The sequence below is a fragment of the Solea senegalensis genome, linkage group LG4, assembly GCF_019176455.1.
Source record: "Solea senegalensis isolate Sse05_10M linkage group LG4, IFAPA_SoseM_1, whole genome shotgun sequence".
NCBI lineage: Eukaryota > Metazoa > Chordata > Actinopteri > Pleuronectiformes > Soleidae > Solea > Solea senegalensis.
Genome location: NC_058024.1, coordinates 21,790,233 through 21,814,731, shown reverse-complemented (window position 1 = coordinate 21,814,731; position 24,499 = coordinate 21,790,233). Strand labels below are relative to the sequence as shown.

General features: G+C 39.8%; 1 protein-coding gene across 2 annotated transcripts in view; it reads right to left on the bottom strand.

Annotated features, from left to right (window-relative positions):
• atg7 (ATG7 autophagy related 7 homolog (S. cerevisiae)) overlaps positions 1-24,499 on the bottom strand; it is a 46,896-nt gene that overhangs the window by 12,691 nt on the left and 9,706 nt on the right. The window contains exons 13-18 of one of the 2 annotated variants that reach the window (XM_044024224.1): positions 23,521-23,715; positions 22,274-22,519; positions 20,575-20,690; positions 19,694-19,769; positions 16,369-16,449; positions 11,615-11,737 (exon numbers count right to left, since the gene is read on the bottom strand). In XM_044024224.1, the coding sequence (XP_043880159.1) occupies positions 11,615-11,737; positions 16,369-16,449; positions 19,694-19,769; positions 20,575-20,690; positions 22,274-22,519; positions 23,521-23,715 (837 nt within the window). Of the gene's footprint in view, positions 1-11,614; positions 11,738-16,368; positions 16,450-19,693; positions 19,770-19,792; positions 20,444-20,574; positions 20,691-22,273; positions 22,520-23,520; positions 23,716-24,499 lie in introns of those variants that run through there. The other variant, XM_044024225.1, reaches the window with a different exon arrangement.

The window sequence follows — 24,499 nt, the reverse complement described above, 5'->3', positions numbered from 1 at the left end:
CGAGCGACTCTAATCTGCTTTTCCCTGAAATGATTTTCTCAGAATAAACCCGCCATCTTTTACAGAACAGCTCACGTTCTTCATCAAATGACATTACCGCGAATGCTCTGGGCTCTTCTTTTTTTTTAAAGTGCGATTTCTCTGTCTCTTGCGCCATTTGTCTGTTCTTTCTCCCACTTAATCTGTAAGTCTCCATCTCCCTTTTCCTCTCTCTCCCTCTGTCTCTCCTCATGGGCCTCCCTTTTCCCTCTGACACATTTCCTGTATATTTGAGAAGGTTATCAACACAATTTATGAGTCATACAAGTGTTTCACAATGTTTGTCATCTGCGTAAAACATGCCGCTTTGTAACATTTAGCTAAAGTTTGACATTTCATGTACACCTACACACACACACATAAACAATAGGAAAATAATTAAAACATTAGAACAAATAAAAGAACCAATAATGTATCAAATGAAAAAAACAGGATTGGACCCACTTTATTGATAAAGTGAGATACAACTGACATTTTATTTTGATGCTATGAGGTTGTGTTTTTAATGAGAATGACATTATTTATTTATTGTCTATGTATTAAACATACATAGATACAAAAATATAAGACAGTGTGTGTGTGTGTATGCAAGTATAAACTGCAAAATGAACTCTTTTAACAGTCAAACTCACCAAATAGCAATAACAGCTTGTGTTTGTGTGTGTGTGGACCTTTTCTGGCATAAACATTGACCTTATCAGGACCAGCAGTCCTCATGGAGGCCAAAACCTAGTCCTAATGAGGCAGAACCTCAATTCTGGGGAACTGGTTAGGACTAGGCATTAATCGGTTATGGTTAAGATTGGGGATAAGGCAATGTTTGTTTAGGCTGCCCGAATGAATGGAAGACAATGCAGTGTCCCAAAAGAATAGCTGCATGTGTGTGTGTGTGTGTGTGTGTGTTGCCAGTTGAGACCTGCCCTTGGTTTAATTAGATCTTTGAGTCAAAACTACGTGCCGCGTGGTCAGAGAAGCAATCAAACACAAGTAGCACGAGTAGAGCCCCGCGAGGCAAATGCACATACACAAGCATGTATTCAGTCATCCATGGACACGCACGCACACACACACTCTCTCACGCACACAACAAACACCTCTTTTGATCTGATGCTATGATCATCACACAGTCAAGGTCTTTCATTATAAAGCCTTGTTTGCTCTGTGGATCAATCACTGACATCTTCAGAGAGGGATGTAAACTCTTATCTTTTTAAGATATAAACTGTGACAGTCACATTTTGGAAAAACGCACAAAATGATTTTTTAACATCTGAGAGAAAAACACTTTTGGCCTCTATCGGTTCCACACAGATGTTCCTAAACAGTAAAGTGATAGTGGCTTTAATTGTTTTAAAGTCACACTGGTAAAACACTCTTTTTCATATATTCAGGATGAGGTGACCGTCAGGTTTTCTTTTTTTAACCTTAATTGAAGAGCGTCATTTAAGTGCTTTTCATTTCATTAGAAAAACAACTCACAGGAAATGATGCCGGGCCAAGACGCGCGTGTGTGTGTGTGTGTACATGAGCAAAAGTGTTTGAGTCGGTCAGACAAAAAGACGCACACACATGCAAGTGATCCACAACACAATAGAAAATACACACACACATGCAAGCATTATTACCGTGTGTGTGTGTGTGTGTGTGTGTGTGTGTGTGTGTGTGTGTGTGTGTGTGTGTGTGTGTGTGTGTGAGAGAGAGAACTTATCTGAACCAGAGGCTTGATGATATCACTGCCCTCCATGTGCTGAGCAGAACAGCATGAGGGGAAAAAGATAACAACTGGCACTGTAACCAGATGTACATGTAAGAGTGTGTGCATGTGTGTGTGTACGTGTTGTTGTTGTTTTTTTGTTAAAAACTAGAAAAAGAAGATAAAATCTTAGCCCTTAACTTTACCAGTTTCTCACAAATGACTTAATGGGACCAGGTTTTGGTCTCCATGAGGACCAACAATGTCAATATTTATGCCAGAAAAAGTCCTAAAGAGGTACAACACACACACACACACACGCACACACACGGAGAGCTCTTATCTCAACCTTTGATGCGACTACAGAGTTTCTCTGTATCAAAGATAAGTCGAATCAGGAACTGAAGAATAAACACTCCTGCACTTTAGATAGGACTGAAAATACTTTAAGTGAGCATGTGTGCACATGCAGTGGCTGGACATGCTGTATATGTATAGACAGTGGTGGTCTAAGAATATAATAATCTTGTTTACATGTTTACAAACCCAAAGAGGGAAGCAGGACCGAATGCTTGAAAAGCAAAACATGCCAACAGTGATGTATAAAAACCAGTATTTTGCCCAAATGAGCTCTGTAAGTATTTATACTGGGCTACTTACGCATTCAGTCGGTTCTTAATTATCTGCCATGATTTTTATTTGATCTAATTAAAACCAGCTGTATCATCTTTTTTTTAACCTATTTTCACTCTGCGACACACGTCTTCTGCATTTCTGCGATCGACCTCGGGGTCTACATCAAAGAGTCATGAATGTGCACTTACCTGGATAAGTTACACCTGTCTTAACTAAGCCACGCCTCCTTGTCCTGGTTTGATGTTTGTGCAACAGACTAATAAGCCGCGATGAACGTAGAAGCATAGGTTATATCCTGGATTTTCTTAATTCCAATTCATGCAAGATAATAAAAGAATATGTAAATCATGATCTCCAAGCTAAAAGAAATACAGAGAGTGGATGCGTGTGTGTGTGTGTGTGTGTGTGGGGCTTTTCGGAAGTGAAAGTCTATTCTAAAAGTGCCGTGCTGACACAGGTACAGAAATAGTCGTCATCAGTTGAAGAGTGGGAGCTAAACAGGGATAGACAGACTACTACCCAGTCTGTCTCAGTCGTACGTCTAATGGTCTATCCTTGCATACAGCCAGCTGCCAGGGCCAGAAGAAGGCATCACTCTGGACTGACTGGCGCCGGGGGGAGCAGGAGCCATGTATAGGAGCTGGGCCACTATAAGTTTTCCCTTGTCCTTATGGAAAAGATGGTTTTGTGGATATGATTTACAGTACAACTACGATTGATGATTGGTATTAATGTATAGGCCCATTTTAGACTCAAGATTTGGGATTGCCATCCTGGTACCATGTGTCCACTTTGCCCCCCCCACACACACATACAGACACGTCTTCACCGGCTCAAGCCCCTTTGTACCAGTGTATTATTAATATGCAGCCCACCAAAGTAATATCCCAGCTGAGTGGTGTAATGTACATGGCCACAGTTTACATTCTAGCACCTGCTGTTTTTCAAACTATCTCATTAATGTCATATCTAATAATTCCTAACCCTGCGATGGACTGGCGAGGAATCCAAGCTGCACCCAACCTTTCACCCCTGGGATTGGGTAGACAATGGGTGAGTGACAAAAAAAAGTGATAAAGTGACAGGTGTGTAGTAGAAACTTATAGAAAGATATGCAGTGAAAAGTAAAGATATTTTGTTCATCATATTGCTAAAATGGGACCAAAGAACGAGCCGCATCTCTTGAGTGGATATTTAAATACAGGGGTGTCAAACTGATTTTTGTTCAGGGGCCACATACAGCACAATTTGATCTCAAGTGGGCCGGACCAGTAAAAATAGCAAAATAATAACATAATAACCTATGAGCAACAAGAAGTCCTTTGTTTTTTTTTCCTTTGTTTTACATTTAATGAAAAATATGAAATTTCTTGAGAAATATAAGGGCAATTTCAACAATATTATGCCTAAATGTACTATTTACACAGCAAACTGGATCTATAAAGGCACAAAATAATGTATTTGACATTACGTTTCGATTGTAATCGTAGTGTGAAATTTTAACAAATTCATCCTGTGGGCCGGATTGGACCCTCTGGCGGGCCGGTTCTGGCCCCCGGGCCATATGTTTGACACTCCTGTTTAAATATTAGTACTTTTTTAAATATGTCCTGTATGTACGGCATTTAAATGTAACTGGTATTTTGCTGAAGATAGCAGCCTATAATAAGGAAAACAGATGGGAGGAGTCAAACATGGCCGCAGCCACCAAACAAAAAAAAGGGCGGTGTGATTAAAGAGACGATGACGTCGTTGTCCCACTGGACTCGCGTCCTGAGAAGCTGCTTTGACACAGAATGTCTGGTATTTCACACAGTGACAGGATGCAGTGAAGCGGGATTATTTTGAACCTTAAGCCAGAGATGAAAAACAAATCTGCCCAGTGTCTTATTTAGTAGTGAAGAAAACACAACGTTTTCCTTGTTTTTGAATTGGATTTTCAATTTGACACAGAGACTGGGAAACTGCCAGAAAACCTCTGCATTTGTTTGTCATTATGTGATGTCAGCCCACCAGGAAAGGTTTTGTATACAAGTAGCATGAGTTGATAATGAAATACTGACTCCTGGAGAGTAGTTGGGCTGCTGTAAATACACCTACACACATATAACTCATAAACTTCCCTCGGACTATCAGAAAAAGAGGGAGAAAACTGCCAGAATGACCACAGATATACTATAGCCTGTTCTTTGTTGCCAAACTAAAGACCAAAAGAAGTGACTGCATCTTCAAGAGGTTATTTAAAATCCAGAGACATCAGAAACCAATATGACAGTTTCCAGGTAAAGAATGATGCACATGACTGTGTACGACTAAATATACACAACAGAGAAAAACCTTCAAGCCCTACGGGGAGGGTGAGGAAGGTTTTCAAAGGGAGGGTTAGAGGTCAAGCCACACACTGACACAAAGCTTCTGAATTTAGCCTGCAAAGAAGAGAGATTTAGACTCACTATGTATAGTGTCGAGCGTGTATGTGCATGTGTGCACATGAGTAATAGTAACTATGTAAGGGAAGGAAGGACGGGAGGTGCGATGCGACTCTATGCATCGCTTTAAGTTGAGCACATATTTATAATTAGCATGTGGAGCGGGCTCGGCTGGCATACATACGTAACATAAATATACACATGCTTAGGCATGGTGAAACACGATGACACTAGCATACAGTATATATGTGCATGCAATGTACGTGCACGCCACTGTTACTAATATAAGACAGGGTAAACAATCATGTGACTTGAATAGAAGACGTAGTAGAAATTCAAGTACTTTCATGGGTCTGTAATGTCTTTTTGGAAAGAAGGTGGTTGTGTACGTCAATCAAATTAATAATTATAATTAACTGAATTAACCCCATGGTAAACTGCAATTGGAATAATACACAACTCCTTATATGGACATCCTGGGATGCGTGTGTTTATAGGTCACATATTCAGACTTTAAAAATCTTCTTATGTGTTGTTGAGTTACAATTTTTGACATAAAGTAGCAATAATTGAACTTTGAACTGTGACATATTTCCACATTTGACAAATTCAATCCAATTTTAAACATTTTGAGTACTTTTTGCTCAGGTGTGTTTATATAGTTGGTGAAAATGAATTGGTTGTGCTGAAAAAAAGGATAGAAGACACTCCATGTCGCACATTTTTATAGCCTCTGTATATACTACACGTTTAAACATATTCATGGGAAAAAGCAGCAGAAATGCTCTGAGTTCTAAGGGTTAACTCTCTCAGACACTACACTGACAACAAACTGGCAAAATCCAAAAATACTGAAAAAATATAATTTACTCGGGTTTGTTCAGGGAAATCTAATGACTAGGGTAACTACATAACAACAGAGTAACTGACAACTTTCTCAGAATTTTGTCTCTTCTTTACCTAAAATCAGAGACAAATTGCACTCCTTTCTGAGAAGCTTCAGCAGCTGCTGGTTAATCAGTGCTAAGCTGAATACAAAACACCTACTCTTCTCCCGGCCTTACACCATAAATCAATTAAAAGCTCCGCAAACGTGGCATTGAGTTGTTCATTTTTCCCTGTGGTTTGTTTTTTTCTTGAAACAAGCTCAGGAAAATTGTTTTAAATATGGTTATGATCTGAGAAATGGGCAATCAATTGATGTTAAAATGAGTTTTTACCCTCTCCTAGAAGATCACAACTTTATTTACAGAGAAACAGACAATTAATTGCAGGACTAGCGTTTTTTTTTTTGTTCAAAAATGTTGAGGAAAAATAAATAAGAGTGAATCATGTTGATTAATTTGTTCAAAAAATAGGTTTTCATTTTAAAAAGGTATTCATTTTACCAAGACAGAGCCAATGCATATCATGTCTGAGGTGCTGGAACCAGATGTTTGACGTCTTTATAATAATTTAATACAACAATCACAAAAATATATCACCTGAGAATAAAAATCAGTCGATTCACTTAAAGCCGTGCTTGAGACTTTTATTTGGAGCGTTGACTACAGCTCACCATGTAAGATCATAAATAAGGTGGGACTTTGATATGAACACAAAAGTGTTTTGACAACATAGCAACATGAAAAGGTATTTGTCATTTCATGGAAAAATAAAAGGAAATGAACAACCTAAAGCATCAGGGATGAATAATAAGTCCTTTTCAATTTCAAATTTCATATTATGCAAACATTTGGAAATCTATCTCTCTCCCTCCCTCCCTCCCTCTAAGGCGGGTGTGCAGTGTGCTAATGAAAAGGCAGGTTTAATATGTTTTGCTCAAGTCCATCTGGTAATAATTGCAGCATGTAGCAACTGTAGCTGTGTTTGGATAAAGCTCTGACATGCTTGGGCCCCTCTGACGCTCCGGGAGTCAACGTGTGTGTCTGTGTGTGTGTGTGTGTGAGACAAAGACCATGTGACTGACGAGAGGGGAGAGAGTTGCGTTAACTGCGTGCGTACATGCTCCCACTTGTACATTTTCCAAGCTGTTGGGTCATAGACCAACGAAAGTAAATCAACTTTATCATCCGTGCACTGTTTTACGTAGAGAAACACAGAGCAGAGCAGAGCAGAGCGAGGACGGTTGGGTAACCTCTGCTCCTTCGGGGCAGTAGCATGACTCAAGGTGATGATTAGTGGCATCTGATGATAGAGGAAAAGCACAAGCCAAAGGCACATCTGTACAAACACAGGTGTCTATATTTTACTGGTGTGATGGAAATCACGCCAGAAGAGAAATGTCACAGCCTCACATTGAATTTACATCGAGAATCAAGTCATCAGTTAAGCACACGGTTTATCATCTAGACAAAAGCTTGTAAAACCACTCGTTAAACTTCCTCTCAAATGTTTGATTCTTCCATCTTTAAATGGGACTTGACCAAGACAATGACTCATGATGAGTCGCCCTAAAGAGTTTTCTAATCATCAGCATCAGACTCAAAGGAGTCCTACAACTCTCAATTTCCAAGAAAGTTCCATATTATCGAGGCAAGTTTTACAATGATTTCACTTCACAACGCAAAAGTGAGAAAATGATGTTATAAAAACACAGGTTACACCCTTCATTAGTGTTTTTGCATCAATAAATCCTCAATATAAGCTCTCAACATGTTAACTAACTCTGTACTCTAAAATATGGGACGACATCATATCCAGTGTGGGATGATTTTTCTGCGTTGCCCATTGAAAAACGGAGGAGCCGTCACTGTATTCAAATGAGACTGATAAAAAAAACTCTAGTCACAAGATCGGACCGAAAAAGGAGAGAGTGACAAGTGACACTTTCTTCTCCCCCGTTCAAAGCACACGTCGCTTATCTTGTGACTTACTGGCTGTGCCAGTTTGAGTAGGTGGGAAGGGAGGGAAGCGCAAACTCTGCAGAGAGACCCTTTGTGCTGAGAGGGTCACACATCCTCTGTTTGGGCCATTTACAGTCAGGAAGATTAATGGGAACGCCAATATGCACGCGCACACTTACTGTAAATGACCACAGGAACTGGGGCTCCTTAAATAATATGCACACGACCAAATGTAGTTTCCCCTTCAAAAACATCTGACAAAGACATTTATTGTTTATTCAGTTCGATTAACTTCCACAAAGATGGCTTTTCTTTGTTTTTGTATTGGAGATACATAAAAGCAGTAAACAGCAGGTTTGTAGAACATTTGTAGTGAAGCATTGAGTTGGATTTGTGTTATGGTATATGTGCCTTAAATTCTGGAAAAAGTCCATATCCTGTGTTCCCTACTATATTACATAATATGGATTAGCCTAACCCCTATGTGCCTGCATGGATAAAGTATTTTATATCATGTAACATATTGTGTTACATGGGCATAGACAGTGGGTGGGCATCATGGGGAGAGGTTCAGCATCCTGTACAGATGATCATTTCCTTTTCACGCTCCGTGTGTCTTTGTGAGTGAGTGTATGACATGCACCTGTGTGCTGAGTTGTCTGACACAGCTCTTTACAGATGAGATTAAAGTTAAGGCTGGTCAGTCAATACCCTGTTCTGACATGTCAACACCTTGAGTATATCTGTGCAATAGCTCATCATAAAACAGACAAGTGAACATAGAAATACAAGGGAAAAGGGTCATAACAAAGAGTAGTACAGTAAGAGGGAAGAGGAAAAAAAAAAAGATAAGGACATTAATATTTAAGAATCACTGCAACAGTGTTCTTAGGAGGCTAAAAATACAGCATGTTGCATCGTAAAAACAACAAGGCTTCGGATAACACCAAAGTCATACTACATTTTCCACTCTTGCTCTTACCAGAATATGAAGCCTCAACTGGGCTAACTTCACAAAGACGCCATTCACAGTGAATTGTGTACATGTAACACTCAAGTACACACACACAAGCGCACGCACGCAAAGTCAAAATTTTTACCAAACTTGAACTCCCCCCAAACCCTGCAGTGACCGCATAAAAAGTAGTTCTCAGGTTACAAACTTGCCCGAAATAGACTGTAAGTACATGGTACTGCTATCTGGTGACGTAGATTATAGTTTAGAATGGTTACACACACACACACACACACACACACACACGTTCATGGCCAAAAACACACAGAAACACATGGCCTGTAATGAATTCAGTACCACGCAAACAACATTTTAAAAATAAAATTACTATGAAAATAAGTCATTTATGTCAACTGCCATCCTGAGCATTTTGTAGTAAATGACCATGTTGCAGAGTTTCAGATCAGTCGTAAGGTTTTCAACCTATTGTTGTGTATGTCTAACTTTCTAAATAAAGGAAAGATATTGTTACCGACAACAAAAGTCTCTGAAAGTCTTCCCGTTGCACAAATTAGGTCAACTGAAACAAAGCAGCAAGTCAATAGAAAATGATCATCCCGCAATGATGATTCACAGCTGTATACAACTCCAATGTATTCACATAAAGGTATCCAACAAGGGCTCTTTAGACCTGTAATTTTTACTTTGAGAATTATCATTATTTCAGGCCAGTGCCACTTAAAATATGGGTCAAGACCCACAATGAACCACAGGCCTGTTTCTAGTGGGAACTCATAAAATAAATAATAATATGCTTTCACAAGCAAGGGAATAGCTTGAAAAAAAAAAGAAATGTGGAGGGATGTCCTCCAAGAGTAGCTTTAAGAATAGCTCATCTGTGTGCAGGAAGCAGGCGCTAAGACGTCTGGCGCTGGTGGGCTGAGCAATCAAAACAATCTCTCCGTCTTCTGATTGAGTAGAAAGGGACTTACGTCAAACTCTGAAAACACACTTCATTAGGGAGAAATGGGGGCTGAATAACCAACTCAACCCTCCCACCCCCACTGATGCTTCCTACCCACGCCATCATACTCACATCTCCCACTCCCCCATGATTACCCACTGCCAAAATCCTCCACTGCCCAGACTGAAATTTCATATCCAGGTGAAGAGAGAGTTGGACGAGCCTCACCAGGGGCGAAGCTGCTGGATTGGACAGTATTGGCTCCCATTACTTAAAGCCTGACCAGCTATGTTAAGCCACTTTTCAACACAATGTTATTCCTCTGGAGAGATAATGTGCTGTGGAAAGCTTGTCTTGTTGAAGGGTTTATGAAGAAGATTTGTTATAGTCCCAAATAAATACAAGTAACAGTAACCACTCACATAATGAAGGTTGCAGTCAGGACAGTCTGACCCTAGAAAACCTTCAGCAAATGGTGTCAGCTCATTAAACCTCAGTGGTTTCCATATCAGCCACAACCTTCTACCTTCTACCACTCAAGAAACTTCAGCAAAGCCCGAGCAGCCGAGCTGTATGTTTGTGTGAAGTGTACATCATCAGGGCACCTCAGGGAACAGTGGTTTAGACATCTCCATGTTGAACTTCTATTGTGGACTGAGGTAAAGGCCACACCAGTAGGAGCAAACCAGATAGCTGCATCAAGTACTCGGGCAACCATCAAGAAGGGCCACCGCTCGACTTCCTGAGAAGACTCAAGTCGACAGGTTGGAATATTGTGTGAGTCTGTTGCTGCAAGCACCAATAAAACCATGAAGACTGCTGCGTGTGTCATCAGAACCAAGCTGGTCTCACTTAAAGACACAGTAGACAAAAAGCCTAGGAAAACTGCTGGGGGTCTTCTGCAAAGCAACATCAGGACCACATCAATCTATTAATCTTTCCAAAGAACAACACTGAGAGAACGATTTGGACTGATAGCAGAAGACAACAAGACAAAGAGGAAAGAAAAGCGGGCCTAAGACAGGGCCATAGAACATGTAGAAGGACAGAAAACCCTGACATTTCTTTTTCATTAACTGCCTTTTTCCCCTTCAATCTTCCATTTTTATTCTCTCCATCATCATTCTCTTAGCTACACTCCCCTCTTCCCTCATAGCCCTCTCGCTTCCATGCTTTTCTTTTCTCCCGTCCTCCATCTGTGTGTTATGAGTAGTATTTGGGGAGAAAGTACGTGGGATTTTCCCACAGCTCTGCAGGACTAGAACCCAACCCCCACCACCCACACACTCATTTTCTGACTCGCCCCTCCTCCCTCCCTGTCTCATGTCAGAGGGGAGGCTTGAGGAAAACCACTCATACTCCTCTGCTAAGTATTTTGGATGTTCGCTGGAAATTTATGCCACGCTCGTTCCATTGACATCAACTATGAGGTGCTATGGCAACACAATAATCACAGGAAGGTTTTCAAGACGAAAATATCTCTGTCTTTGAATTAAAGCCGTTTATTTCCAACTGAAACAATTAGAGAACCACTGCTAATGAAACGCTGACGATGGTTTCCAGATGACGAGGCTGGTTTCAAACAGTACAGAGTCACTTTTATGGATTTGATGTACAGCACTTTGGTCAACTCTGTTGTTTTTTTAAATGTGCTATAGAAACACATTTGAATTGGAATGGATTTCACGGGGTCAAACTCCTGACACAGCTCGACGACATTGTTTCAACAGGCAAGGAGCTGGTTTTTGGGATGTCACAACTAGTTCTAGTCCTTCCAAATGGCCTCACAGGACTGTGTTAAGAAATGTTTTCATTCAAATGTAGAATATATTTGAACGATGCAATTAAAGGAGCATTTCTATTGATTTTATCAAGATGATAAAACCATGGACTCATGCTTTATATACTGTATGTCCTCATGTCTTATTTGCCACATCTGTTTTTATCTGTTTAAACCCATATATAACACAAGGGTTGATATGGAGGCCTGTGTCTCTTACTGCAGCGTGTCGTAACTTGCTCGCGCAGGTGTAACATGTGGGTGGAATTTACCTCTGCTGCCTGCGTCTCCTGGTGCAAGAGTGTTAGTCCAGTCAGGTCTTCCAGGAAAGAGTGGGAAGAATTAAAAACCTTGGACAGGAAGTTGAAACCTTCTCTCTCAAAGTGTTCCAGGACCTGAACAGAAAAAAAAAGAAAAAAAAAGAACAAGGAAATGGTTATTTTTAACAGGAGATGTGAAGTCCATTGTTTGGATAAGATAACAAAAAAAACCTTTCTCCATTATAATACTAATTCTCTTAATTCAAGGTCGATATTTAATATCATAATGTGGAGCCTGTGCTTCACCAACATACTTTTTAAATAAAGGTTAAGGCTCCAACGGTGGACCAGCCATTGCTTTTGTAAGGATTTTCAGGGGTTGGCACAGAGTAATGGCAAAAACATGTATGTAATGTAAGGGCACTTTCCTTTAAAGGCATTTGTATGTTTAAAAAATGCTAACACATTTCCTTTACATAACCTGATACAGCTTGTTATGGCAAGAGAGGTGATGCCATACTCTGAAGCTTCTTCTATTTACTGCCCTACAAACCTCAAATTCAGACAAGGAATAAAACCCCCCCCAAAGTATTTCATCAGGAAAAATCACATGCTCTGTGACTCCTTTCTGAGTCCGCGTATACTCGTGCTAATAATTCACCAAGATAAATGGAATAGAGCCGTACATAAAAAGAGGGATTAAAAAAGAAAAGAAAAGAGGATAAAATAAAAATCCACCTTTGTTGCTCTGGCCTTCAGCAGCAACTCTGCAAAACCACAACTCAACACCTCTGCAATCTTGCCCGAGTATTCACTTTGATCTCCTTCCAGTGCTAAATTCAAATACCCACTATTTCTTCTCCAAAACACACAAAAGACGCAGACACACACACACACACATACACAGATCCTCTGCCCTCTTGACTACCTTCCAAAAATTGGCCAAGCCTTTCATGGATGCCCACAGACCCTCCTCTGCAGGTGTAAGATTACCTCCACCTTAGACGTCAGCGCACCGCTGCCGCTTCAGTGTGTTCGCAGACTGACCTGGCGTCTAGTGTCGGAGCCAGACACACACCACACATAATACATACTGACATGTCCGTTTTTCATCCTTTCAACCTCATGTTTCTTTCTTTCACTTTTATTTCTCTCATTCACCACTTCCATCTCCGTTACATGACACAACAACAGCGAAAACCCCCACTCTGTTGAAATGTAGCTGTTCATGGCACAGACCTTAATGACTGCGATGATGGCCTTGTGATAGCATTATAAAGTGACACACAATTACACGCACATGAAACGCACACCATGCGTCGAAAGTTGTATGTTTTAAGAATGTGTTTGCTGCGTTACATCACCATTAGACGGCCTTTTTCTGGCTAGAAACCGAAATGCTCACTCTCTGACACCTACAGTATGTCCATGGAGAAGAATCTGCATTTTGGACGACTGCTGCCTTATTCGGTTAATGTGTGTCACTTAATTAAATCTGAAAGAAGGACTTAACCCTTAGAACACAGAGCATTTCAGCTGCTTTTTTTCCATGACTATGTTAAAACATACAGTATATACACAGAGGTTATAAGAATGTACAATATAGAGTGTCTTATATATATATTTTTTCAGCACAATCTATAGGTGATGAAAAGTTTCTTTCATTTTCACCAACTATAGAAACATACTTGAGCAAAAGCTACTTAAAAGGTTTAAAATTTGGAAATACGTCACAGTTCACTTGGCTCGTTTTGGTTTATTTTGTGACTTCTGACAATTATTGCTACTTCATGTCACTACAAAAAATAAAAATTTTTAAAGCCTGAATATATGACCTATAAACACACACCCCCAGGATGTCCATATAAGGAGGAATTCCCACATATTGCACACAATTTATTAGATAAGCCTAAAAAATCTTGCATTTCCTTGTCTGACAGTCACGTTTTTCCATGAAGGTGCACAACCATGTCGCACATGATATGTGTCAGTACCTCAGACAACCCCATTTTAAAAAGCAAGAACTATTCATGTGTTGAGTAGTGTAACATCACACAAAAAGAGTATGAAAGTGATCACACCATTTGCATATCTGTATTATTATTATTAACATTTTTTAAACATTCGGCATCTATACTGGTATGTGGCAACAACCTTGACAGAGTTATTAACATCAGGATTTTACATAGTGTTTTAAACATCTGTATATTGTGGTAAACATGTATAGGCACTTGTTCCTATATATAATTCCTTATAAAACCACATTGATGTAGACACGGTATCTTTACTTAACAGTGGTAATGTTTACTTATTGAAATTGTATGTGGATTGATACTGTGGATATTAACTGGAAGCATCACAAACCACAGGCTGTGTAAGTGTGTGCTTCTTTCTTGTGTGTGTGTGTGTGTGTGTGTAGCGTCTTTTAACATATCAAACATTCATGTGGGTGGTCCTGGTGGTTAAAAGGGCTTTGACTGCAGCTGTAAACATACAAATAGTAGAAACAGATGTAGTGTTACTGACAGCGGTGGTGAGGATGCAAGGGAGATTTTTTTTTAAAAGACAACAGGTAACACTTAACACTGTTCAATGCAATTTTTCCACACACCTATGATGGTTAAGCTAGTTAATGGGTTTGCAAAGACGTGAAGAAGGTGACTCAGCGGGTCTTACCCTTTTCAACATGCATGGTCATATGGACCAGTAAGTTTCATCTTTACAACAAACTTAACTCTACCGTGATTCATTCAGTAACCTCAACTTCCTTTTGGATTTTAGAGTCACAGTAAACTGCTCATAAAGTATGTGTAGATAAGGTGATGTGGTTGTGAGGACCATACCCATGTACCTACGTGTCAGTGTACTGATGTTTCCCACAGCCCAATGTGAGCTCTTTAAGTAGGCTTGATTTAACCGATGAGTCTTAAGAGCAAATCCTCACATTTAAGACGCTAAATGCTTTGTTTTCATCATTATTCATATATGCATCTTCTGTTTAAAGTGTGGAATTAATGATGATACAAATGATCTGACACGATCACGTATTTCTTTCAAAGGGTGTGTGCAAATTTACAAAAAAGGCACAATACAAAACACAATAATGCAGTCCAGAAACCAGATTTGAATCTTAAACATCATTCAAAGGGTCAATAGAGTGAAACATTTATATATGTTTTTCTATTACAGATGAATTTTTTCCCCCCTATAAATAACGTTAGCATATTTTGCAGTGTTAGTACAAGAGTTGTAGTAAAAGGTGTCTGGCATGGTTTTAGACAATGCCACGTCAGCTGTGATTTACTCTCTGGCTTGTAGCCCTAAAAAGAGTTAGGAAACACACACACACACACACACACACACTGCACACATGCAGAGTGAAAAGCCTCGGCTCTACAGGAACTGCTCCATCCCAGACAGGGGCTGAATTGTTTTGTTTCCATAGTGACCTGGCAGCACACAGCTGACTGCAGCAGGAGTACACACAGACAGAAACGCGCACACACACACACGCACAGAAGACAAAGACAGGCACTCACATGCATTACAGTGGACAGACTAATAGCTGGACAGAGGGACATACAAAGGGAGGAGCAATATGTGTAAGGGAGAGCAGGAAGGGAGAGGAGAAGGTAAGTCAGAGCTGAGAGATGTGGGGAAGAGGGAGAAGTGAAATCGGAGAAGGCTGGTGAAGACAAAAAAAGAGTGAAAGGCAGATAAGCAAATGCAAAGCAGAGTGGTTAAAGATGTGTGGGTGGAAGAAAGTGAATTAAAACATATTCATTATTATCCCTTCATAAGCCATTACCCACCACTGCCTAAGCAAAAGATTGTTTTTCCTAAATCAGGATGTGTGATGCATTGTTCTCGACCGTACAGGCTTTACCCAGTACATATCAAACCCTGTGCAGAGCGAATAATCTCATCAGTCACACAAGCAGAAATATGACACCTTGAGCTGGGGTAGAACTTCAGACTTTTTTTTTTTCAGAAGCAGCGTAGGTGGAGAAAACTTAGGACAGGCTCACGGGCTCACAGGCTCCCTCCCCCCTCTGCTTCTTGGTTTCTTGCTCTGTCTGCACATGAAAGTGATAGATCTGGGGCTGTATGACCTCTTTATAAGCACAAAGACTGCATTGAGATCAGGAGAGAGAGAGAGAGAGAGAGTGAAACAGCCCCCCCCAAGCATTCAGTTGCTTTTTACTTTCTCCCTCTTTAAACTGTGGTTTTCTTATCCCTGCACCCTTGTCTTCCATCGAACTATCACGGTGCTCGGCGCTGCTAATTGCACCTGGGCCACCCGGGGCACTGATAGGCCGCTTGTGGACGTCAATGACAATGTAGTAGAAATGAGGCAGAGGCAATTTATCTTATCCAACTGGAGTAGTGGAAGCTAATTCTACTCATACGTCACTGACATCAATGAGCAACTGTTGCCTGATTGTTACCATATGTTTTTTACAACTTATCTGTGTGTGTGGGTCTGTGTTCAGTACTTGTTGAGGAAGAACATTTCAACACAGCTCCGCTAACTTAACAATGTGGACATGGGAGAGACGGGAATCCCCCAAATTTCTGCAGTTTTTCTTTTTTTGTTTACTATAGTGACAGAATCTAATGTGTTAGGAGTACATGAGATCCTGTTGATCTGCAATCAATCACGCGTTCACCTTTCAAACAAGAGCATCAACATGTTTTTTTTTTTTCTTAAAACAGATTAGAAAACACATAATAGGAGCGATTCAGCTACAGGTCGTGCCACTTACAGTGGGTGAGCAGGCAGTGCATTTATCAAAAGCCAGGCTCGCAGGCAGGACATTGTCGAACCTCGACAGAAAGCCTCGGATCTGTGGAGAGGAATCAAAAGAGGTGCACTCATGTCAAAAACCACATTCATTAACATCAACAACAACAAAAAATAACAACACTGCACATTTTAATTATGTGAAGACAAAGAGTCTAACCCCACAAGTCAATTAACAAGAGAAATAATTTGTTCTTTGTTTGAAGTTTGTCGTGTCTCTGTGACAGATGGTCTCTAATTTGTGAGGGGAAGTATATTTTTTGAACATGTAATCCTCATAAAACAAATGTAAATGGAACAGTGGCAGAGTATTAAAAAAAAAAGAGTTGTTCTCTTGTTTTTCCTATTTTAAAAACCATGCCGAGAGCGCCCTCTGGTGCCACAAAGACCAGAAAAACTCTTCTGATAAACATTTGGAGCTCAGGCTGAAAAGCCTCCTTTCACCATCCAGCAGTTAGATACAACAAAGAACCTTTATCCATGACCATAAAGTCTTATAACTAACCTTAACCCTAACCTGGTTAATTCCTAACCCTGAACCTAACTTCACCTAATACCCTTAGCTCTTCCCTAGGCGTTGTGCCTCATTAGGACAAAGGTTTTGATCTCCATAAGGACTACAGGTCCTGACAAGGACAAGCATCTGTACTGAGGATACTCATAGACATACTACATTCCCTAGCCCCTTACCCCAACCATCACAACTAAATGCCTAACCCTTGATCTAAACCCAAATCTAACCCCCAAAAAGCCCAGACAAAATGTCCTCACTCCCCGTATTTTGGTCCTCACACACATACTCAACATGAGTTGAAACACCACTTTTTCTGGGCACTGAATCACAAGAGGATAACATGACTTCCCGACTCATTATCTGGCAGCGAAACAGGCCAATATCGAACATTTGAGACCACTTACGACCAAATGTGCAGCGAGTGAACAGCGGCGGTAAGGTCTCACTTCTTTGGCTTTGAGATATTTGGGTGCAAACCTCAAGATATTTCTTCCCCCACCAGTCTCCCAATAGCCCTGTTCACACAGGGCTATTGGGTTAAGTCGACAATCTCTAACTTGTTCATGATGAACAAGGGAATTGACGGAGGAATTGAGAGACTAACTGCAGATGGACATAAGACGAAAACAGTGAGTGAGTCAGAGCAGCGGATGTTTGTGATAGAGTGAGATGGACGAGTAGAAACTCATGGAGAGACTCTTAGAGTTAAGGACTCTCGGTACGATTAGAGGAGAATAACTAAAAGAAGTCATCTGCCGTTCACTGCAATTATTACATTTTTTACTTTGTATAAAAATACAAGGAACACAGTCACTGCTTTGTGGAGGTTTTAAAAGCACTTAACTGCTCCCTCAGTTTTGCAGCTTGACTTGCACTGAATTGTAACATCAACTTTAAATGACACAGACATATTTATAACTTTGGAAAGCAGTAAATCAGCCTGCACATGACATGTACAGCTAAAGGATGACATTTGTTAGTAAATATGTTTGCGGTAATTAAAATACACTAAGTACGTATCAACACAAGATGTCACTGTGACACCACGGAAGACTGTGAGCAGCCTCAGCCGACTACGCGATGTGATGAAAGATGATGGCGGTGGAATAAATGGACACACACTCTCGTGCATAATATGTTCTCCGCATTTCTGTGTCGTCGTCATTATCTCATTCCCTCACTTTTACGAGCTCATGCACACACCAAACACACACGTACACACACACACACAGTCCACCCTATTTGCATGCCATTTTCCTCCGGATTATGTGGTTGAAATACCACGAGCGGCAGAGGAGTCAAGCAAATGGCAGAGATTCAGAGTCTCGGGGGTGATGAATACTGACGATGATGCAAATGGAAGTGGCGAGATAAGTGTGCGAGAACATTAAGTAAGCAAGAGTGCACCGTTTAAACAGCTGCAGTCGCTCTCTATCCAGCAACCACTTTGGTCCAGAATATGCAATCATTAATTCAGTTTTGCTTATTAAGCTTCTCAAATGTTTTGTAAACATAAAAGCATCCTAAGTAAAAATATTAATTCACATTTCTAACCTCCTTGGTAATTATTAGTAATTACTAAATAATCACACTTGTTTATTGACTGTTTTTTAATTTAATCAACTATAAAGAGGACTTGGCATTCCACAGACATGGCTTTATCATGGACACATCTCTACTTTGCTTAAATGTATTCTAATATTACACAACTACATTCATGTGTGCTCATGCTAATAATGCACAAACAATTATAATAAGTGTGTCTAATCAAACAGAGCCATTAAACATTTCTGGTTCTGATGAGGAAAAGAAATACATAGATTCTGCTGAACGTCAGTTCACTCAAACAAGCTATTTTTATGTGTATCTATTCAGTGTGCGTCAAACCATAGTAACAGTAACCGACTCAGACCGTGTCACTTGTGGGATGAAACATGAAATAATAATCCAGTCGTTTTTTGAGAGACTCATCCATGAAATCATCTCCCTTCAATTCTTAATTACCGCTGTTCCCTGCTCTATCCCAAAAAACGCAGGTCGGGTGAACTGAACTTGATACCAAGACAATTTTACCGACAGTGAGTCACTTCAGCAAGAACTGGCTCAACAATTCATGGATCTGTCAATCAAGGCTTCACATGCGGAGGACTCTAATCATTGACGATGCTTTAATGATTAACAAAATATGCAAAACAACAACATTTTCTTCAGCATTCACCAGAGATTAACTTAGAAACTCGGCAGCCGCTATCACTTCACAACAAAACATTATAATGTTGCCAAATACAGATATAAATCATACACAAGAGATCAGTATTTGTGAATTTATTTCCACCATGAAGACTAAAAACCTTTGGTGAACAACACAGCTTTGTTCCTAAATCACCATATTTTCTTCTTGTGGTTGAGGCAACTTCAGTGAAACTAAAGTGAGATTTCTATAGCAACCCCATGAGTGGGAGAAGTATATAAAGTCAAACGCTTCATTCTCAGATCCCACTGTAGTGACGTTTACACTGCTTGTTATTCAGCCTTTGATTGTCGCAATGATGTATGATTTTAAATAGCATACCATGTTTCTGCGGTGACGCAACACCATCGTGGCAGTGCCATGTTTTACCTTAACACATCCCTCCCTACATTGAATAGGATGTGTGGGGGCTAGTGAATTTTAGGCTCATTAAAGATGAGTCGCAAACACTAAAGTTAGCACAGGCATACTGTATATTGGATATCCCCTTTGTGTGTCGGTGTCTGTGTGTGTGTGTCTCACCTGATGTGGCACTAGACCCAAAGAAGTGGGCGGTTCATTCATCCTGTCATCACTACTACTGGCCACTGCATAGCCTCTGGATGGAGAGAGAAATAATATTTTTGAGAGCGAAATAATATCATTCTTTTTCTATTTATCTTTTCAGATGAATGCGATTAGAACGTTTGTTGGACAACGACAGAAAAACACAGTAAATGTCCCCAAATAACAATTGTAAGTGTCAAAAAACATATACTGAGAACTCAGAGGTGCAGTTTGAAAAAAAATAAATAAATAAATCTAGTAAGATTTAGAAGACTGTATGAAATATAATTTCTAACAATGGAATGGTTTGGCAAAGCAGAGGAAATGTCGTCAAACTGCCACAACATGAATCATGATGTAAAAGATTTCTAAACCCCATAGTTAGGATGTAAAATTCTCCATGAAAGCAAACATAAGGGCCTTCAGAAGGAAACGTCAGCCGGATCAACATGAACACAATTTTAAATAAACAACGTTAAGCATCTACAGGACGACAAGAAATGAAATGCAGCTATCAAAGTAAAAAGGCTAAAGAAAGACTTTGCTACCACTACGACCAACAGGGCTGAATACTGCGTACAGAGTCGTAAGATCAAAGCTGCAGAGCTTTCTTTCAAAAATAAGCAAGTGCAGTTGACTTAAAGTTTAGAAGCCACAAATGTAAAGGCAAACCTAAAACAAAAAAGAAGTTTTAGACCTGGATTTATGATGCATTTGAGCCGTTGTCTGCAAGACAGAGTAGAGTATGTTTCATCATGTTGGATTTGCTTCTCTTTACTACGTTAGAACAACCATAACAGGACTACGACTCCTAAAATCTATCCTCCATTGTTGTTAAACATCTACTTACGACTTACCCCTCACTGTGCTGCAGGATGGACACCATCATCTCAACAGCCAGGGCTCCAGCAATCATGGCGAGACCTGGTCTGCTGACTGTGCACTGCTGATCCAGGGTCCGGTCCCTAGTAGACTGTTTACACACAAATAAAAACAATGAGATAACAATCACATAAACAAGTGGTAATATTATAATAGCAATGACCTTGTTTATGTCCTGTCCAAAGTGACCTAACAAGGGGAGTCAATGGATTTTTTATTTTTTTTGTTAATGCTACAGTATTTCAGAAATCAGAGTCGTTAAAAAGTTGATAGTGGTGCTTGATTTATGGATCAACTAAACCAGCCTACAGAGGGAAAGGGAATTTGTGAAAGAGCGTTACAAAGATTTATAAAGACTGCTATTAATATTTGCTTGTTTCAACACGACAACGCTGACCAGCTTAAGAGGTTTGGGGCAATTAAACTAATGCCACTTTGTCAAATAACTTTCTCGACAAAAAATAAGTGCAGTAGTTGGTGTTTTTTTCTGTGATGTGCTTTTTTTCTACTCATCAGTTGGCATTTTGATATTATTAAAAAAAAAAAAAGAAAAGAAAAAAAGAACTGCATTTCCTTTTCACCCAGTTGCCTGTTTTACCTTTGAAGGAGAGAACAATGAACCATTGAATCTTGCATCACACTCCACAAAAGAGCTGGATCAACAGAAATACTGACGTTTGAACCAGCTGCCAATAATTGTTTAAAAAAAAACACCAAAGTGAAAGGATGACAGAAACATGAACCATGAAAACATTGTACAAAAATCAGCTCAAATTTAAATGCTCAGCTTAATTATGAGAGCTGAACAATGAGACGATGTAGACGATGAAGCTCAGAGAAAAACAACACAAAAACTAATCATATCATTACATTATAGTATAACACTGTCCTATTCATTCACCAGACTCCAATTAATATCTCACATTTAGAGTTTAGAGAAGACTATGCCTCTAATTCATATGTTAATACTTTTATAACCTGCCAGCAGGCTGCAGACACATGGTGTTTACAGCAGGGTGGCACAGTTTCCAACAAATGACTTCAATAGCTGATGAATAGCTTTCAAAAACTGCTCTTATTAGAAGGTCATGGCATAGAACCAAAGCTGTAACAAAAGCGTCAAGGATACAACAAAAATGAACACGGGCAGAATGTGGATGACAAGAAAACGCTTTTCTCACACGCCTAAATGTGTCAGGAATCGCTTATTTCTGTTTAAATCCCATTAAAACACACAGTTTTAAAATAACCAGCATAAGAAAATCCTTACAGACATTTTAAAATCTTTTTAAATTACAATAAAAAATGTCCTCATTTTTAAACGTCCAATCCACTGCTCTGTTTTCGGAGCAAATATCTGTCTCTCTCGCCGACGGATGCCGTGTTTACCAGCAGTTGCTAATGTTGTATGTTGGTTGTTATGTGGGCAGTGCTGCCGAGAGAAAACCAAAGCAATCGTCCAAAACATTAAAAGGTGCACAGAGTTAAGGGGAATTCGGGTGACAATCCTGTGGAAGACTGTCATAACAGGATGTACTACAGTACACCCACTCGTGCATTAAATAAATTATTATATAAAACCTGTTGATGACTGCGACCGTTGAGGAAAACGTCCAAAGGCTCTACCTGATATGTGTTTATCACACCTAGTGAATGGGTGAATTGTATGCTTACATCTCCTGGTGCCACAACATCATTACAAAAGTAGCAGCCCAGCTTATGCCCTGGGATGTTGGAGAACAGAGAGGCTCCTGGCAAAGAGGATGCAGAGCCGGCTGGTGTGGAGGACGAAGACGAGGCAGAGGAACCGGAAGAGGAAGAGTCTCCTCCTGCAGAAACATTCTGACTGACGGGGGGCTTCTTCAGCCCGTGGCGCATCACGACAAAAGTGTCGAAGCCTAAAGCGGCGTTCACCACGAGCTGTAAGAGAACCACAAATATGGTTAATCATGGTGATGGACATTATGAAACTAAACAAAAGCAAAAACTAACAAACATTAAACAAACAATACAGGACATACATTTGTGTCTAAAAGTATACAACAAACACACGCCCAACTGAGGAAGCAAATTAGAAAACATAATGCAGCCTAAAAAAACACTTATCTACCTAAATAAGACATCGTAAAAGCTGCAGCCAGACAAGATATTCTAAATAAATCTAAGATCACCCGGCAACTGATTTGATTCCATGAGATAACGTTTTAATTTCCTGGAAGAGAAATTAAACAGCTAAATATCATGATTTGGCTCAAAGTAGTAAAATTGACGGATGTCATAGATGCATCACTGCCACTGAGCTGCACTGTGTCCATCCTTTGACCAGAGTCACCTCTTTTTTAATATAACTCCTGCTATTTTTGCTTCTTGTTATTATTATTCTTATATAATTATTCTTGCTAATTCTATATGATGTAGTGAGAATTTAGCAGGTAAATCCTTGATTCCACCAAGTGGACGAAAATGTCTGATAGCGTTTCTTAAACTTGGTTAAATGCTGGTAAATGGAGAAGAGCACTTTATGTCCGACCGATTTCTTGCCACAAATTTTCTTGGGTCCCTATTTTGGCTGGTGTTATAAAACAATGGCCACTTTTAATGTCTAGAAGATATAAAATACCATGAGCATACATTTACATTTTTTGTGCAAGTCGTTCGTTTTGTGTACTCTCTGCCTATTGGCAAGTTTTACCGCGTTAACACTTTACCAAATGAGAAGAGTAAATCTAATTATAATATATATAATATATATATATAATTATCATATGAGTGTTCATCACCAGAAGCACCCACTTCCACTTTACACATCATCTGACTCATTGTTTACATAGAACCTCTGATAAGTAGACGTTTTAACGACCGACACCTGTAACCTCATATAATATCTGTACATATTGTACAGCACAAGGCTCCTTCCCTACCTTCCTTTTGCTAGCGGCTATCACTGTAGGCAGCCAGCGGCTCTCTCTTGTGTCCATGAGTAAGAAAACCACGTCGTGCTCTGAAATGAGCTTCTCCAGCTGCTCGACGTCCCTCTGGGCCTGGGAGAGAGTTGTTTGGGAGAAATTCACCGGGTGACCCGGCATCGGGATGCTCATATTGTATCCTTTGGAATTCTGGAGGAGGATGGAAAAAATAAAAAGAAAGACAGTTCTTATTAACCGTGTCGAAAACAAATTGCCACAAAAGTGTTGTTGTGTCTTGTTTTGTCCTATAAAATCAAAAATGTGTCTAAATTAGCAATCGACTGCATTTGAGCCTAAATGCGTCACATTGTATTTATTCTTTTCATTTTCACTCAGTGCAGTATTTGAGACTTTGCAGAAAGAAAAATGTGATCATTTGCTTTCAACATAACAAACCAATTACAACTTGATAGCATTTCACCTGCCCACGGAGTACAGATGGGAACTGGGTAGAAGCTAACTCTGATTGTACTTATTTCTAGTTTTATTCCTACTATTTGGAATAATTTTTTCAATTTGCAAAGAAGACCGCTAAAATGCATCGTTACAATTTGTGATTTTGATTTGAAAGTGACCGAATATGAAGCCCTACTGCGGTATGGAGGCCAAACCTTGCAGCACATTTGAGGAACTCACAAGTCTAGAGCATTGTGACAGCGTTGTATTATGAAATCAAATACTGCCTCAGTATACTGTGAAATTACCACAGCTGGTTCTCATACTTCAGACAGTATGATCTCAAATCACCACGTCAGTTTAAAAAAAAGAAACAAAAACCTTGATCAATGAAACATTGTGAGGTTAAATGACAAATGTGATTGGGCTTTTGCAAAGTCAAAAACTGTCCTTTTATCACATCAATGTACAAGTGTAATCATCACCAGTGGAGCCGACTCGACTGTGAGGCAAAAGCAAATGTCAAGAGCAATTTTGT